Here is a 13,577-nt window from a genome sequence, read left to right as displayed (position 1 = left end):
ACTTTTGACTATTACTGTATATATATTTTTTTGCTGATTTTGTTTTGAAATACAGAAATATTTAGTGGCGTCACATAGTTGTGTCTCACTTATGTGTATATAGTTTCTTTATGTTTTGAGATACGCAGAGGAGGAACAAATCATTCTCAATCAACCCATTTGAAATGTGCCTAAATTATGTTTGGATATATGCTGAGTTGTTTATTTTACATGATTTTCTATGAAAGTATGGATTGAAAAAAATATACTGTCAAATGAAAATGGTACATCCCTTATGTCAGATACAATCTGGAATAAATCAAAAGAGAAAAATAGTGGTTCCCTGACATAAGAAAATATATTAAAACAGTCGAATCTCAAAATTTCTGAGAGCTTTTCATAAATTCTTTACAGTCTAATCAGCATGCAGAGCCTTTATGGTAGTTTGATTATGCCTCCATAACACCTATGAATTTATTTCTAAAACTGTTTTCAGATCTTACCATTTCTGAGAACATTTCAGAAAATTCCACAGTATAATCTGCAAACAGAGCATCTGAGTGTAATATCCATGATGCTCAGCAGGGGGCGAACAACATCAGAAAGACATTGGGGAACAGACGAGGGGGACCAGCAGGTAAACTAACTGCACAGTATAATAGAGTAATTCTTCACCATCTGCAAGCTGTAGACATCAGTGAAAGCCAACACTGTGAGAACTGAAGATGCTTTATGAATTGATGAACTAATTACAAGCCCAGTATTCCATGTTTAAACTGCCGTAAATGCTTTAATTAGGTGAAGAGAACGTTAAATGAACGTTCAACAGATGGAATTGATTAGTACGACTTGTCGTATGTGACCTGTGTAAGAAATCAAATACATAAGTACACTGTGAGACTGTTCTCTTGCTCACAGTCGAGCATGTTGATGAGTAAAAGCACTGTAATTATTGACTCAACTGTGATTTGGAAGCTAATCCATTGGGCCGGTCTCTCTGTCTCAGACAGAGTGACACTTGTGCGTGCTTGCTAGGGCACATTAGGCCTATTTAAAAAAATGTAAGGGCTTTGGCCTGTGCAATATGATATTTTCCTCTTTAAGTCACGGTCTTCGTTGTCAGCGTCATTTTTCTCGAATTTAATTTTCAGCAGTTTCAGCGACTTAATAATACATTTGAACGTTTCACACGCAGTTCTGCGCATAGAAAATAGGTTAGGGGGATGAAAGTTAGAAAATATCATTGATTTAAAGAGGTCGTTATCGCTCATAGCATAAGCTCAGTCTGGCTCCAGTGGAATGCTTTTCCAATGTTGCGGTGCCAACATGCATGTGAGATTTATATCGGGGCTTTTGCCCCTGACTTCACGACCTTAACACATAGCAACAGGGAGAGAGCTTAGCCTGCATTGTGTTGGAATGTTCGGACGCAGGAGGCATGGTCTGTGTCACTGACACTCACTAGAACCAGGATCGGTGCCCCACAGTTTCTTTGGATACACACACACAGTGAGCTTTACAATAGCACTATGGAGGACCCAGCACCACAAAACAAAGCAGGCCTCTCTGCTGTTGGACTCTTTACATGTCAGAGTCAAAGCCGGTGCCTTGCCGTGAGACAAAGTCCAGGTGTCTTGATGATATCACAGTTTCGCCTTTCATCAGATAATTTCTCTGAAATAATGTAGAGACCAACAATACCGCTGGGTATACTGCCCTGCAAACAAACTCTCACCAACTTTGACAAGTCTCATGTTCCTCATGTAGCCCTTTGCAACTTGCTTTGGTTCTCAAAACAGATTGTATATCAGTATAATTCTCTCTCTCTCTCTCAGTTGAAACTAAGTGCTCTACCATATGCCGACCAATTCAACAATGACTTTGTTGCAGGCTTTATTCAAAATATATGTTCACTTGTATCCCTCCAGTATTGTTTTACACAATCAGCCGTTGCTGGCGTGTGCTGCTGATCGTTTAGAACATTTTTTAAAAGCAGATGTGGCCTCTTGTCTTTTTCTCCTAACCCACATCTCTCTTTAGGGCAATATACATTTCAAACTGGCTGCTTTTGTGAAGGAGGCCTGTTAAGCTCAATGTTTTCTCTTTCCTTTTGTCTTAATATGTCAAATGGATACTTAGGCACACAGAACGGGACAATATATTTGAGTGAACACAGCCATGATGATATGGTGCGGTAGTGTCATCCGTGCTCAAAACATTCACACGATGAGACTTTCAGTTGTATGAATTTACATGCTCACTGAGCTAAGATGGACAAAAGCAGGAAGGCCCAGTGATTTGTTCAGACAGGCAGAGAATCATCGGGGACTGATTTCCCAAAGTGGGCCACAGAGACCTCTACTGGTTAGGAGGAGTGGAGATTTGGGGAGACACTTCCTCTAAATTCGCTAATGTGGTCAGCAACCTGTGTTTGTTGATATGTGTAACACAACACACAATTTGGCCTTTGCTTGAAACCCTTGGCAGAACCTTCCGGTTCAGAACCTTCCGGTTCTGCTAGGCTAGGCTAGTCTAGCGCTGCCTGCCTCTCCCGGTAGGTGGCATTATGGGACCCGTGGTTCTTGATCTGTCCACTCTGAGCTTGTGCGGCTCGCCGTTTTCACAAATAGGCCCCGGACCAATGGAGGGTGAAGGTCTCCGACAATAATTTACCCAGCCGCAGGCCTTTGCATCTCCTGTAACCCCAGAAATTATGTAATTAGTGCCGTAAAGCCTTCGGGGGGGGGGGGGGGGGGGGGGGGGGGGGCAGGGCCGTGGAGAAATATAACTTCTAGCCTTCCCCCGGCTTCTGTTGTAATCTGTCTGTGGCGAGTGGGATACTTGCCTGTTCTGTCGGTGTGTCACAATAAAAATGCTCCCCCTTTAAAACCGTACAGCTGTAGTCATCATTCCATTATTGATTCATTCTAAACACATAGTCTATCGAGGTCGAGGGAAACAACTCCCATCAAAGTAAAAAAAATAAAAAATCAGGGAGACTGATGTGCACCACACCTATGGGTGTATCTCAAAAGTCTATAGGTGCTTCCTCTCCTCAGCTCGTCTTATTCATATGCACTTGTTTTAAGGACAGGAGACAAGTGTCTCTGTGTGCCCTTTAAAACGGAGTGCAGTGTATTTGGAAGCACTTTATTTTACGGTTCAGAGGTTACAAGGTAATTACCAAGGAATTGCAAAGGTTTCCTGAAGAAAACCTAGTCATCAGTGCTCCACACTCCACACTCCAAAGTCAACCATACAGTAAAGCAGGACCCAGAAGCTGGCTTCCAGTCTGGGGATGCACTGCCTCCATTATATATCCGCTGTGGTTTACTCAGGGAATCGTCCTTTCTTTGGCACATGATTCCTGTGAACATGCTAATGTGCTTTTGGTGCTGTGTAACAGCCTGACACTTCCCTTTGCTCTCTGTGGCAAAACGACCTGCCCGAACTACAATTATTTCACATAGCCTCTGCCACAAGTTGTTGAGCACCCAGCGGCCTATGCATTTATGCATGGGAACCTCTGAAACTTTAATACCGGTGCGTCATTAATCTATGTGACATTTTTTAAAAGCAGGAATTAAAGTTTCATTTGTATTTTTCTTCCCTCCACCCTCTCTTTCTCCCTGGTTATAACCCTGTCCACCAGCCGCCTACCCAGTCGGTGAAATATTTATCAGCGCTGAATCACACACGTTGGGCGGAACGCTCGCTCTCCTTTTTGCCCTCGGCATATCGGAGCAACGCTCACTGATTCCACGAGAGGAACAGAAGCCCAGAGAGGAAGGGGGGGGGGGGGGGGGGGGGGGGGGGGGGGGGGCTTGAGATCCATGGGAATCACAAACAGTGACAAGTGAGACACCCCTAATCCACTGCAGAGCACAGCTGTGATATGTATGTGCACGCACACACACACGCACGCACACACACACATGAATGATGAACTTAACATTTTGCTAATGACTAATCAACATTACCATAACAAGTGGATGACTAACTCCTATAAAAAGCTTTCATTAGCCTAAGAGACACTTGTGCAAGGATGAACAAATGTATACAGATAGTTGGACCATACAATAAACATTAGACGTTGGACATGATGTAATATTTTTTTGTAGGCTATAGTTATGAGTTACTGTATGTATAACAGGATAACAGTATCGAAAACTGTTCTGAAGCTTTCTGAAATTGTAAGGGCCCCAGAAGTTTTGGGGCTCCTAGCTGGCCGGTCTCCCAGCCCCGCCCCGCTGTGTGGGGGAGAAGTGAATTGAGAGAGCGCGGCTTTGCCAGAGGGAGCGAACCATGTGCTGAAGGAGGAAGAGAGAGAGAGAACCACCGTGACTCAAAAAAAGGGGGGAAAATCGATCATGTCAGCTCCACTGATCTGTACACCACACGTAGGAACGAGGGAAGAGCGACAAGAGAATTTGGCCTTTTCACAACAGCAACCCCAAACAACGCAGGAATAGCAGCAGCAACTTTGCAACTGATGCGGTGTCTCCGTGTCTGCACTTCATGCTTTGGTAGTGGCGTTGCGAGGATGACGCGATAAGCACGCATCAAGAAAGCAACTTATCCTATTGATAACTTTAGCCAGTGAAGGAAGCGGAGGACAGTAGCCACGGACGACATTAGATAATTGCTTTTGTTCCAGCCTCAGATTGTGACTGACCGATGAGCAGAGCAGGACACATCTTGTGAGCCAATGGTTTTTCACGGGCTTGGATTTCTATCGCGCGGCTGCAACATTGAGATATTTTGAGTTTCTTCTGGAGGAACAAGAAGTGGTTGCTTGACTGAAACATTGTATCTCACAAAACGGACCTGAAACGTTGAGTTGAATGGACATCGTTATGCGCGCACATGTGGAGTAAAAAGCATCTTGATTTGGATGACCCGTAAATTGAAGGACGGTAGCAGAATGGATGGGTGAGAGTTATATTTACGACGACTAAAGTTTTAGAAAGTATGCCATGCCGGAAAGGAATGGATTTAAAGGACAAACGACTGTAGGCCTATACTTGGCGTCAATGAATGTCCAACAATATATGATGAGTGTCGCGCAATGTGTTCAAATAAGGCGTTTATCAATTACAGTCATTGAAGAAAATGGATTTTAATAGTTATTGGAAGAGCTTGCCGTGCAAAAGGAGAGCAACGAGCTGAGTCAAACTGTGAATTAACAGAATTGATGAACCTTCATGGAACATAATCTAATTTAACCCCATAGACACCGCTGCATCTGCTTGGACTTCTCACTAGTGTTCTCACGAATGGGAATGTATACATTGTACATCTTCAACTGAAGACGAACAACTGCAGCTGGGAGCACCTGGAATTTGAATGTGGACTGGAAACAAACCTCGTGCAAGTTGAAGAGCACCATGTCGATTTAAACAGCAACCAGAAACACATGATTGTACTTGTATCAGTATAAATTACAGACAACAACGCGACGAATTATATAGACTCTGCCCATAATGGACAAGAACTATTTAGCTTTTCAAATGGAGTTGACATTTATGGTTGTTGCCCTCTTATCTTGGGTCGCGGTATGGGCTGACGATAGCAAGATTATATCAGACAGATATGCAGTCTACTGGAACAGCACGAACCCAAGGTAAGGAGTTGTAGGAGTCAACTTTCAGCGATGTCAATTTACATTGTTGGATAGATCATTTGTGAACCCCAATAAAATAGCTGGACATTTAGACTAAGCTAAAGAAGAATGCCTCACAAATAGCCCAGCGCATTCAAAAGCTCATCAACCATGCTCACCTGAAGTTTTCCCCTCAACTTCAATTCTTTGAATAGATGACGTTAAAGTTCCTTCTTTAACTACAAATACTTTGAGTTAGGGAGATGTGCTTGACCTAGTTATGTATCGTTCTAGTTACGTATCCCATGTTTTGCTTCCATTGTAAGACCTACTTACTACATCACTTAACTTCTCTTGTTTTTACCCCCATTATCACATCTCTCCCAGCTGAGTGTAAAGCAAGTCCCATTAAACCAGGATTTCACTTGATTATGACATCTTGCCAAGGCTTTCGGGTTTCACGTTCACAAACGAATCACATTGAATTCAAAATGCATTGTGTCTGTAGTTTGTCATTATGAAGTTGCATTTGACAGTGTGATAAAATACTGTAGGCCAAAGCAAAATGTGATTTCCCCCATCCCCCTTTAAAATAAGATTGAGTAAAAATCTCCACTAAGACACGGAAAACTCGGTTTAGAGGCAGACTACATGGTTATACACCAAACTAAAAAATGTTGTCAAGTCATTTTATTGACACGCAGCAAGGTTTTGGTCTCCCATGTAGAATATCCCGTACTTGTTTCATTTTAGCCCCTCAGTTCACTCCAGTGCACTATTGATATTTTGGCCTGGAGCTGTTGGAACCATTTTGAACACGAACTAGTTCTTTCCAGTTAGTTAATTACTGGAGGAAGGTTAAGATCAATGATAGAAGGAAGACATTAAGTAAGACATTCCATCAGTATTGAGCTCTTGGGAAATTGTTTGTGCTTGACCCTTGCAATATTCTACGCATTGGAATTGTGCCAGCACACCCTGGAAATATTGAATCAAACTTCATTTCTTGTCAAGTTTAGAGAGCAATTTGTTGTAAAAAAAAAACAAGTTCCCCCACAATTTACAAAGATGATGTTTGTGTAACATAAGCAAATTTCTCAAATCTCCCTAGAAACCAATGTGTTTTGTTTATGGCAGGGCACAGATATAAAAAGGAAAGAAAATTAAATATGCCTATGTATTTGGTGCATGTTGAATTCATTAGTTATTTTCCTTCCTAGAGTGATGAGAAAAATAATAGTGCATACATAATGGATTACAATGCAACACGAACCATGGCTGCTTCAATACTTATTTGCTGTACTGGAAATAACTTGTCTTGGCTCTGCAAATTACATCATGAGTGTTTTGAAGCCCAAGTGGAGCTTTTTGGAGAACAGTGAATTTTCTACCGAGTCACATGACCGTGATATCCGATGCTTCCTTTCTAACACAAAATCATGTGAGAACTATTAGAGTCTCACACTGTATATCTCTATTAAATGAGTTTGAAGTTGTGTAGGGCATCGATAGGAGTGACTTTGGCACTAGGGATAATAGGGCTTGGATCTTGAGTAGGTTGTATGATGGGGTTTATTTTTTAAAAGTCAGTTGTTAAGTGGTGTCTTTTCCAATAGCAATCATAGAATACAGTCAGCGGAATTATAAAAACTTTCCTCGTTCGCCTAAACATTCAGATAAAAAAAATGTGATGGCAAAGGCAATATGCATGTCATATGGATGTAATATGCTTTCTTTTTATGACGCTGGCAAACATTTTGTTGGTTGAAAACAAAAGAACCAATTCGAAAAATGGTTTAGGCAGACATTTTGGAATCCTTAGAATTAGCTTATACCGTTCTCCAATTGGTTGTTGAAACAGTCCATATGTAATATCCGTTAATTGTTGGTCTGAGGTGTGTTTCCAACAATCAGTGATGTGGTTTACACTGTGGGATAGTAGCGAGGCTAGAAAACCGGATGCATAGTAAGGATTAAAAGGGGAAAAGGCCGGTGAGACTTTGTTGGTTGCGAGTGAGGGGCCTTAGTGAGGGGCCTTAGTGAGGGAGCAGAAACACTGGCCTACTTTGCTCTACATCTCTAAACAATTGTTAGCCAAAGATATATATATATATATATCATTTGCATCACTAATTAAATACAAATAGCATAATGAAGCATTAGGTGTATTAATTGGTGTTTCGGTGTACCGTGGTTCTATTACATTGAAATGATTTGATATTGACCTTAAGTAAGACATGTCAAAGTATAATATGATCTATACAAAAGTATAACGTGCATTCAACAAAAATGATCCGGACCACTGTTGATGCATATTGCAGTGTCCATTACAGAATTGCTCGTTTGAACGGTCAAGTCTTACCTAAGCACAGATTTATAAGGAGGTCGCTATATGTATTGATCAGTACTTAAACCGTTGACATCGCTTTCGTTTTTTTTGTGTGTTGGGGGTGACTTGTCTGTAGTTCATTATTGGTGCATTTTAAGCTCCGTTGGAAAAGCAATTTCAGTTCTTTAACATCTTTCTGATCGCCCGAGTTCCATATGCAACACTCTTGAATTTTTGTAGATGCTCAATTAAAATTGTATAATAAATGGTGTACAAAAAAGTGGATCAAATGCACCCCAAGAAAATGTGGGTTTATGAAAGGAATTTAGGTTTGTCATCAGTTGAACGGCCATTCCGCTGCTAATGACATCCCCCTTGTGTTTTCGTATGTGTTTTACGTATCTGGTTTTCGGCATGTTGCAGTTGCTATGTAACTTACGAGTAAATTGAATGGCTATGATCTATGCCACACGGAAAGCTATTAGAACGATATACTCTAAGAAATACTATGATTTGATACTGTGGTCTTCCATTTTGCCTACTAATTTAACGCCATGCTTTGCCATTCCATGATATCTGCTTTCCTCATACCGTCCCCTCCGTTCTGACCTAGTTTCGCTGAGGTTATTGGGGAGTATTGAGGGGAAATAGTAGTGGTAGCTGGTCTGTGAGGACACTAGATTATATTGTACTCCATTATTATATTTTTTAGGAAGCTTTGAAGTCAACGATGAAGGGAATACTTTTCAAATCATGAAAATAAGCTTCAGAGGGTATAACCTTGGAGTTTTTGGATAGTAAAACATTTCTGTGCAATGGTGGCTTGGGGTTCCTGTAGGTGGCGTTACATCGTTTTTGCTCTGCTCAGCAACGTGGTCCGCCATTTTCTCATTCATGGTAGGAAGACCTTCATTTTTGGTGTGTCGAGAGCCAAGACAAAGAAATGACATGGACGATGATTAAAGATGGTAACCAACAGTTTAAATGGGTCAAATGGTTTTTATGCGGAATTGAATCTGGTTTGAACTACAGTCAAAGATCGATTGGTGTTGACAGATAGTTCTATCTTGAAAATGTAATTTAATAAGGAAATGATTAACTTTAACCGCTTTTTACACCAGTACATATGAGTAATAATGAGTTCTGTGCTTTAACCTCATACTGTTGAAAGTGGAGAAGCATCACTCAGCTCCATGCCAAAACGAATGGACGAGTGGAGAGTAACGGGAAACAATCGCATGTTTTCTTTCCCAATGATCTGCTCGTATTCACAAATGGACCGTTCTGGAAAAAAAGTCCTCTAAATTCAAGACTTGACCAAGTCAGTCCCTCCAGGTTCCCCGCGTATTATGGGAAGGCTTGCAAATTTGACCAATCACCACACTATTTCCGAATTAAACACTAAAATCATCACAATATTTTCACATAATATTAACCATCACCACAGTACAAAAAGAGCGCTCGCAATTTCAAACATTCACTGCACATTTTCAGCATAATATGGTTCAATCAAGCCACACAAACGTGTTCCCTCGTCAGCGCGTTTTCGCGACAAATTGGACAGAATCATTACGTATTGCCGTGCAAAATGTCAGAATTGCCGCAGCAAAATAAAGCCTTTTCCCCCTCAAATATCACAAACAAATCTCTGCGAAATCGTGGAGGAACTTATCATAGAGCAGTTTGCAGAAATGTTAATATGTACTTTTGTATATATTATTGCTGTAGAATTTATGTTTTCGCTGTTTAGAAAGGTGAAGTTGCGAAAAATACATGTTTCTCATGGTTCACACAGTTTGGATATAGTAAGGGTTGGCTGTCCTCAAAGTGCTTCTTTAGAACACTGTTTGTACATATACTGCAATAGGTTGTGCGTTACTACTCAGGTGTAGCCGATTTTTTTCCCTATTTGTTACAAAAATAAAACATATTTGAATGTAAAGTTACATTTGTTACTGTAGAAATGAAATTCTTGCTTACTGTTTTAAGGCCTTCAGATATAAGGATATGGTATTGAATTTCGAAGTGCAGTGTATGTTGTTTCTCTAATGGGGTGCTGTATTAAGCCGGACTGTTCTCCCGCATGCAGGGACCAGAACACTGTCGTAAATCTTTTCCTAGTTTACTACTCATTTGGCATTAATTCCGTTTTTCAATTTAAACTGGACAGCACTTTATGGGCCACTTGCCCTGTGTGTGTACAATTCAGCATCACCCATATGCCCCCCGTAATTAATTCAAGGTGTCATGAGAGTGGCGACTCGCAATGCCATCTCAACTTGAATTCTACCTTTTCTGGGATCACATAATGCACTAATTCCTGTACTGCTCAAACTCATATCCCGTTTTAATGGGGAGATCTGTTTCCTGAAGGTACAAAATAGAAGCCTTTTTACTCACAAGCACTTGATGAGCATGGACGTGAAATTGAACAGGCTTGAGTTCTCGTGACAAGCTTGAGACTATGGTCTACCCCATTGGGCTCGTTGTTGTGGAAACACTGACATTTTCTCTCAGTAATATACTGCAATTAAAAATCCGTCATGGAGAGAATATGGTAAAAGTATATACGTAATTGGTTTGTCTTGATAAAATTACTCTTTTCTGGACTGGGGAATAGGCATTTTCCATGGCTGAGCACAAGGCTCAGCATATTTGTTAGTTAGGGAATTCAATTTTAAATGAAAAGATTGTCTGCTATGTTCACTTGTACAAAACACAGCCTCCTTTTAGCCAGCCCTAATGTGGAGCCATGTGGACTGCCGTCTCATTTATACAAGATGGGAGGCCAACTCTATTCGTAGCTATTCCAATGAAGGTTCCTTGTTTTCATCACAGGTCATGAACTAGTTTGGCTCTGAATTTTCAAATTCCTCCTCCAAGGCATTTTTTGGAACAGACTAGTGAAAGAATATCTGGGAAAAAAGGTTGACTGAGAGAAAATCAACTTTTTTTCGTAAGAAAATACGAGACCATATTCCCATCTTAATGAAAATGAAAAGGGGAAAAAAAGTTTCACTTCCAAATCAGCAAATTGGCCTGGAATGAAATAATTATTTTAACATGGAATTGGCCATTAATGGCCCGACACAATTTAACATTAAATGGCTCTAACATCTCATTAAAGATTAAAGTTGGTGCATAATATCTACAAAAGCAATTGGTATGACAGATGAATTCGCTAATCAGTAATCTAAGTTCAAAGCTTCATGAAATAAAATGACCCGGAGAGTGTGTAAGCCCAAAGCCTGCTTCATTTGGTAGGACACTGCATTTCATGTCCAATGATAATCAAGGTTATGCTAATGTTGGACATGATGAATCGCCTGCTTTACAGTCCTTGTCCCTACGGACAAAAAAAATCCCCATTCTTCAGTTGTTGTATCTGACAAGCAGTGATAGTTTTGAAAAATCTATAAACAATCTTCTGACCTAAGTGTAGTGCTTTGGACTTTGGCTATTTATATTTTCTTCCCGAAATTGCATTAGATGTGTCAGCGATTACCCATTTTGACTCGAGACAAGAGTGTATTGCTTTTCGCTTCTATTCTCTCTCTGAGATATGGTGAACAAATGTAGAGTTTCGGGTGACTCGGGTGTCCCGTTTGTTCAATCAGTCTGTCACCAACCTCCCTTCCATTGTACCCCCACCTGTGTAGAGACACTGAGAATGGCTGTACTGGTCACATCGGTGGCAGACAGTGAACTAGGTGGCGAGTTTTGTCGGCCTTGTTCCGCATGGCTCACAGCAGCCCGTCTTGCCGCCGGGATCTCAAATATTGATGAATGACGAGTAATGGCTGCCGTCTCATTTATTAACCATAGCTTATTTTATTTGGAATCAAAAAGGTAAATAAAGACCCCTTTTGCCGTTGTTTATTTGATGTTTCTTGTTCTTCCCGACAGTGCTTATCAGCACTTCATCAAGCCTTATGTACTCCTCATGCATTTTAATGCCAGACCCACATTCTCTTTCCACATAGGCAGTCTCGTGTATCAAGAGAGCTAGAAACGTTGAACTTCGCCAGGTGTTCTCAAAAACTAACTGTATCCACCACGAGAATGTTCCAAAAGGAGGGCAAACAGTGAAAATCTCTGTGTTACTGTTAATCAGGGTTGTGAATAAATCCCCCTAACCACATACTGCATTAGTTACACTTGAAATGTGCAGACTGGTGAGGCGTTCTCTCCACCTCTCTCAGCCCAGGATAGGCCTATGGCCTTTAGCGTTCCACATCTCTGTTGCCATAACAAGTCAGTTGTGGGGTTTATTTCTTTTAGCAGATTCACGGCAGATTGGTGTTACCCTTCGAAAGCCTCCCGGGATGAAAGAGCCCAGCACCTCGCCTATTCTCCTGTCCTTGCTTGTGCACTGGGCCTTCTGAAACTGGTCCTGCGTTTTTTTTGAACGTTGTTGGCATATTGCTATCATGTCTTCAAATGCTCTCCTCCCATTTATATGTAGACCTTTTAATGTGATTTACGTGTGAGGGATATAAATGTAATTCTGTTCTTGTATTACTTTACCGACAAACACAATAAAGCCGGACAGCAGTTAATTGCGTCAACATCCTAATCGCTTCTTGCTTGTAAAAAACACTGCCCGCCGTTTGATAAATGTAATGGGTGTTGTCGAATTCGGACAGGCCCCGCTGGTAAAAGTAACGACGGTGTTTTCCTAATTGATCCGCGGTAAGAGTTTACGTTTATTGATGCACATTGGGCGTAAAGCTCTGCCTCTCTCTTCATTACCCCTTCATCAGGTTCTGATTTGGCTTTTTATCCTCCAGCAGAACATCATTTGAATTAATATAATGGAGAGTGGAGATGCTCCTTCAGAACTGTGAAAGGCATTTTCGATCGCTTTCGGTCAATGCCCCCCTCTCGCCCATTCGTGTAGTGTTACTTGTGGTGGATGGAGCACCCTTTCAAAATAGGACGCCACTTTTGTGTCCCCTTGGTTCCCGCACAGCACCATATTCAATCACGGGAGGAAAAAAAACTGCGTTACGTTAATGGCAAACTTTCACGGTTGAATGTGTAGGGAAACGTCTCTCAGTAATAAGAGGGCAGGGGAGCACATTAGAATGCAGGCGGTCAAGGAGACAGGAAGACTCCAGCAGGACCAGCATATTGCTCCTAAGTCTTACCACTTCCCTCAAAGAGATTTTTCTTCACCATCCGTTTCTTTGACCGCGGACCAATTGAATATATTGGTCATGGAATTGGAAAGGATGTTGCTATATACAAGTAAATAATCAAACACTCAACTGAATCAGTGAATCAGTGAAGTCGTAGGGATTACTGTTTTGCTGAAGCAGAATTACTAGCCTCATTGTCCTTTCTTCGGACAAAGATGAACTGGCTTGAACCCATGAGTCTTTTACTATGCTACCGACGTTGCACACTTGCATGTGTTTTGATACGCAGACTTGTTTTGATTACACTAACATGCCACAATGGAAACAAAATCAACACTCCTTCCGAGTGATAAAATAGTGCACTTCTGACTGTAGAGAGAGAAAAAAATTAAGAAGGGTTTAACCTGTCTCTGAGAAAGGATTTGTTGTTGTTCTGGTATGTTAATTTGATTTCTGTGAAAAGGTGCGCAGGAATTTATTATCACAGATGTGTGCTTTGAATTGAAGTGCTAGTTCTGGATTGATG

The 13,577-nt window shown here is 41.1% G+C and overlaps 1 protein-coding gene across 1 annotated transcript in view; it reads left to right on the top strand.

The window, feature by feature from the left end:
* Positions 1 to 4,228: 4,228 nt before the first annotated feature.
* Positions 4,229 to 13,577, top strand: part of LOC139409024 (ephrin-A2-like) — a 122,561-nt gene continuing 113,212 nt past the window's right edge. Inside the window, exon 1 of the mRNA XM_071153666.1 lies at positions 4,229 to 5,602. Coding sequence (XP_071009767.1) covers positions 5,463 to 5,602 — 140 coding nt within the window. The 5' untranslated portion in view covers positions 4,229 to 5,462. The remainder of the gene's footprint in view (positions 5,603 to 13,577) is intronic.

The sequence above is a fragment of the Oncorhynchus clarkii genome, chromosome 5 (assembly GCF_045791955.1).
Source record: "Oncorhynchus clarkii lewisi isolate Uvic-CL-2024 chromosome 5, UVic_Ocla_1.0, whole genome shotgun sequence".
Classification (NCBI taxonomy): Eukaryota; Metazoa; Chordata; class Actinopteri; order Salmoniformes; family Salmonidae; genus Oncorhynchus; species Oncorhynchus clarkii.
Note: the sequence above shows the minus strand (reverse complement) of the source record. Positions and strands in the feature narration are given on the sequence as shown.